This window comes from Nanorana parkeri, unplaced genomic scaffold, assembly GCF_000935625.1.
Source record: "Nanorana parkeri isolate BGI_ZX_2015 unplaced genomic scaffold, ASM93562v1 scaffold1479, whole genome shotgun sequence".
Taxonomy (NCBI): domain Eukaryota; kingdom Metazoa; phylum Chordata; class Amphibia; order Anura; family Dicroglossidae; genus Nanorana; species Nanorana parkeri.
The window spans coordinates 366,288-371,545 of record NW_017307747.1 but is presented as its reverse complement, the minus strand read 5'-3'; the positions used below and the strand labels follow the sequence as shown (position 1 = coordinate 371,545).

General features: G+C 40.8%; 1 protein-coding gene across 1 annotated transcript in view; it reads right to left on the bottom strand.

Moving 5' to 3' along the window:
- ABAT (4-aminobutyrate aminotransferase) overlaps positions 1-5,258 on the bottom strand; it is a 126,844-nt gene that overhangs the window by 27,100 nt on the left and 94,486 nt on the right. Inside the window, exons 10-11 of the mRNA XM_018570215.1 lie at positions 4,068-4,131; positions 2,355-2,503 (exon numbers count right to left, since the gene is read on the bottom strand). Coding sequence (XP_018425717.1) covers positions 2,355-2,503; positions 4,068-4,131 — 213 coding nt within the window. The remainder of the gene's footprint in view (positions 1-2,354; positions 2,504-4,067; positions 4,132-5,258) is intronic.

Below are 5,258 nucleotides of genomic sequence, written 5' to 3'. Positions count from 1 at the left end.
ATATATATATATATATATATAAATAAAACAGGATTTATGTCTTACCTGTAAAATCAGTTTTTTGGTGTGCCTCACAGGACACACTGAGTTAATTTCTAGACCACTGGGTTATGCAGCTACCTTCAGGAGCCTGGACACTTGGAAATCAATTAAAGCTGCAGGACAGCCCTGCATAGCCCCTCCCACTGCTAGCCTACCTCATTTTTGTAGAAAGCAGTAGAGAGTACATTACAAAATGCAAAGGAAGGGGAATCCTGTGTCCTGTAATGTACTGCAAGAAATGGATTTTACAGGTAGAACAAAAATGATTTTTTCTTGATCGAATATCACCGGACACAGGCAGTTAACAATTAAGTTAGAGCACGGGGACATTCAAAAAATAGTCATACAGAGAGGTGTGCAACACAATAAAAACAGCAGCAAGCCTGCCCAAGTTAATAATCCCAACAGGGTACAAGAACTATAAAAAAGAGAAATAGATCAGGGGCGAGCCCAAGGATTACAGGGCCTCCTGAAGAAACTTCCAGCCAAAACCGGCATCTGCAGAGGCCAAAACATCTACATGACAGACCTTCACAAAAGTGTGCATGGAGGACCAGGTGATGGCCTTACAGATCCGGGACATAGAAGCTTGGTGTTCAAAAGACTAAGAAGCACTAATACTTTAATAGAGTACCGGGTATGCCCCGGACAATGGAAATTAAATAACTTTTCTTCTCAGGTTGTAGGCCTGCAAATTGGCCTAGTAAATCCACGTAGCATTGGTGGAGTATACAGCCATCTCTCCCAACTCCCAGGAATTTCAAACAGAGAGTCAGACTTGTGAATAGCAAACGTTACAGAACTATGTCTAAACAGTGTAGTGAAACTTGCTTAGGGTGTTTAGGAACAGGCACAAGGATGGTAATATGAAGTCCTTGTTAGGATGGAAGGCAAAGGCCACTTTTGGGAGAAAGGAGGCCTTAGGCCCCAGTACAACTTTATTCTTGTGGATGACCAGAATGGGCTCTTCGCACAACAAGGCAGCTAATTCAGAAACATGTCTAGCAGAAGTGATGGCAATGGGGAAGGCCACCTAACAAGTAAGGGCAGAGAAATACTGTACTTGCTGAAGCACAAACAAGGGAATCAATGTTTACCACATCCTGCACAAGTGAAAGGGAAGTGGCCTCTGGAGGGCAATCGCCAATGCAGATATCTGGCACTTGATGGTACTCAAATCTAAAAGCTGGTCCTGACTAGACTGGAGGAAGGATACAATGTGTTCAATACAGTACTTCCGAGGATAGAACTTCCTGTCCTCACACTGCATTAAGTTTACCTTCCAGTTGCGATGGCAGTCCTTATTTGAAGTTGACTTCCTAGTCTTAAGGAGTGCAGATGACAGCATCTAAAAGGCCCCATCCCTAGAGACTTGGGCTTCAATAGCCATGCCATTAAAACCAGTGACTGAGAAGCAGGAATACTGGTCCGTGTGACAGATGTTTTGGACGGTCTGGTAGAGCCCATGGAGAATTTGCCAGGGGTTTTACAATTTCCACATACCAGGGACTCCTGGGCCAGCTGGGGACAATGAAAATCACCAGAATGTCCTCCAGTTTGATCATGTGAATAAGAAGAGGCAAGAATTTCAGGAGGACAACGACCTAAAGTGTCACTCTAAACATGTGCTGAAGCCTCAGAAATAACCTTATAGGATACTAAGGCTACCTAGGAGGCATGTCAGTGGCTTAACTGAGGGAGCTTTGGAAAGAGGCTACCTTAGAGGCATGCCAGTAGATTAACTGAGGGAATTTTGGTCCTTACCAGGATGTGCAGTGGTCAGGTAGGACATGCCATCTAATCTTTGCTCTTTCGGTGGGCAGACTCATCGAGACGCGGGCTTCAAGGTCTACCACACACACTGCATTAAGTGACATGGAGGGTACCAGCAGGGCCTATGTATGCTTCACCATGGCTCTGCTGTGGTGAAAACTGATCCAGATAGCTGCTGGAGGTGCAGCAGTGGGGCAAACTTGCTTGAAAAATTTTGCACACAAAATAATTTGTCAGTGTCCAATCAGCTGAATGTAGCTGCATAACAAAAATGGTCTAAGAGTTCACACACATATGTGTGTATATCTATCTATATAGAAGAGCAGCCATTTCTTTTTGGGACAAAAGTGCTCCCATAGCAGTTATAGTTGTGTACAACTAATAGGAAGTTGAGAGGATTCTTTTAAATTATTATTATTAAATTGTTCATTGTGGAAGTGCCAGTGTATTTCTGAATAAGACTGAGTGTTTAGGTTTGGGTGATGTCATCACCTGGTAATCACGAACCATTAGCTTCAATCCTATATACTACTATATACCTCTTCCAAACAGCGAGCCTCTTCATCCTGGTTTTCTTTCACAAACTGCTTCAATGGGTACTTTAGTCTTGGAAATGGGGCAATAGGCCAGTCGAAAGAAGGAATATCTAGCTTGTGAATAGCTTTAGAATGTGTTGTTGCTAGACAACCTATAAATGTCAAAATAAATGATAAATATGTAGTACAAAAGTAAATAATGGTTATATTGCACTTAAAACCAGTACACTAACAAAAATATGCATAATGATTACCGATATTAAAAGCAAAACAATTAAATACATTATATCATTTGCGGACAATGAGCTACTGCAGTTTTTTCCAACCAGTTTTCACTTGCGTACCCCCCTGGCAGGCCATTTTCATAAATTGCAAAATCAGAGGCTCTCATGAGACTGACAACATTTACAAGTCTCCTTCAGCTTCCTACTCCAAGTTCCTCTCTGCTGTAATAGATCACCAACATTTCATTTAATCTAAAAGGCCACCTGCAACCCAGACAGCCTTGCTGATACGGTAATCACAAATAGAGCAATTTAATATACAATAAGCTGCTGTACAATTGCCTGTTGCATCACATGGTCTGTCTTGGAAGTGGGCAACTTTTAAATAGTATTCCAGTAATCTGTCACGCAAGGAAAAACTCTGAGTAGGGGACTGGCCTGTAATGTGCTCAGTCTAGCAGGGTCCAGGTCCGGCCTCAAAAGCTATAGCTGAGGCTAGGCCCATCTGGATAGCCGCTTTGCAGAGACTAGCACAAGCAGAAATTTCAAAGTCTTGAATGAAGTCAGGAATAAAAAAAAAAAAGAAATCTGTTGTCTATCAAGTCTCTGAATTGAAGAAAATCTAAAATGAAGAAAAAAAAAAAAAAGAAGAATAAAAAGGCTTTATTTCAGCAGAGCTGAAGAAAAGGAATCCAACCTCCTAGTACTCTAGCAAAAAAGTGATGCATAACTGTTGTTAAAGGGGGGGTCATCAGGGGCTGCTATAACGTTTTTTATCTTAACGTTGACAGAGTCCCAACCTCCCAAAAGCAACAGTATAACCCAATTGTCTTTGAAATCCCTCAACGTATGATAAAAAAAATGTCATTTGTGAAGTGAACAGTTTTAATAGAATTTTTTTTGTAGCCGTTAAAATAAATCATTCACTTTAATGATCTGATGAAAACAAACTAGGAGAGAACTAAAACAAAAAACAAACTAGGAGAGAGCAGATAAACAAAAAAATGGAAGTCAGTGGCTTAACATATTTGTTAGCCAAAGATTATCAGATGCATATTTTTAGAAGATAATGTAAATTAACTTATTATATTCCATTCAAATAAAATAAAAGAGAATTTCCTACAACAGAAAATCACATTGTGAGTGCTTTTAATAACCCTGATTACTTCAGTTACTTTTACTGCTATGACCTCTAAAGCCTGTGAGCCTCTTGGTAAAATAAATCAATAATGAGAGACAGGGCAGTGGAAGCAAATCTGTGCTTATCTACAGAGCACAGATTTCCAATATGTAAGAATATCATGGTTCTTCACAGGAGGACCAAAAACAAAAGCTCAATACTGGATTAAACACGGATATTCAGCAGCGAACAGCTCAATGCACTAAATTTTAGCTACATATGTTTAGTATATTTACTAAAATTAGATATGAAGAATCAGTATGGAGGAAGGGGGGTAGGGTGACAACTGGCAGAAGGCTTTGTTCTTCTTACCCATAGTTCGTCCATGAAAACCACCCATAAATGACAGAATGCTGTAGTCAGGGCATCCTGGATACTAGATAAGGAAATATAACAGTGGTGTTGATTACCATTTTATTGGTAAACACAGACAATAGGTGACTTTAAGAAACAAAATAGAATACATTATTAGAAGATATGGTTTTAAGACAGTGGACAAGATATTATCACAGCAAACAATGGTTCTATATTTATACAATGACATAGGTTGGGTAACACAGAAGACTTAAGCTGGCCATACACTGTTCACATTTCGGCCAGTTCTTCATGAACTTGGTGATATTCGCTCAGTAAATGGCCCTGCAAGCACTCTTCCATCCAGCATTCTTGAACCAAAATAAAAAAATTTTTTTGGGGGGGGGATGACAGTGACAGCAGCCAATCAGTTCAGGTATTTTGACAGCAGCATATCTGCCACTGTCAGAATACAGTAGCCCAGCTGGAGATTTGTCCATCTACACTGTTTAGATTGGATGGAGGAATCGGTTACATTTTTTTTTTGTCAAGCCTACAATTTGAACCAAAAAACATAACAGTGTATGGCCAGATTAAGGCAACCATTTAGAAGCAAATTACTAACTATGAGGCAATTGGCCTCTGGAAAATTGTCTAACTACAATTAGTCGGAAGCTGGCCAATCAGGAAGCTAGGCGCCGTTTAATGATGCGGTGCCCGGGTTTCTGATTGGTCGGGAAGCTGGCTTCATGCTCACTCGTCACCTATTGATGAGAAGCATGGGGACGGCTTTCCTGCTAATTGGGAAGCTGGGTGGCGAGACTTTACACGCTGTGTGACTTCCCGGCTAACCAGGAAGCCAGGTGGCGAAAAAAAAATATCAGTACTCGATACCGAAATACCGGTATCGGAGCATCCCTAGTGAATATACACCAACACCTCAAACCACCAGTACACCAAAATCACTTTACTGGGGGTTTGCGGTGTTGGTGTATCTTCACATATTCACATTTAATTGTGGATTTTAATAAAGTTTGGATTATTATTGGAGATCCTTGGAGTGTGGTCTGTTTGGACACAGAAGCGTTTGGAGGTGAGAATGCACCTGTTTGACCAGCACCATTGGAGTCTCCAAAACACAATTGTGGCCGGAGAATTGGATCGTTGAGATCCCCTTGTGTCTTCAAAGATGCTGTACTTCTTCTGCAT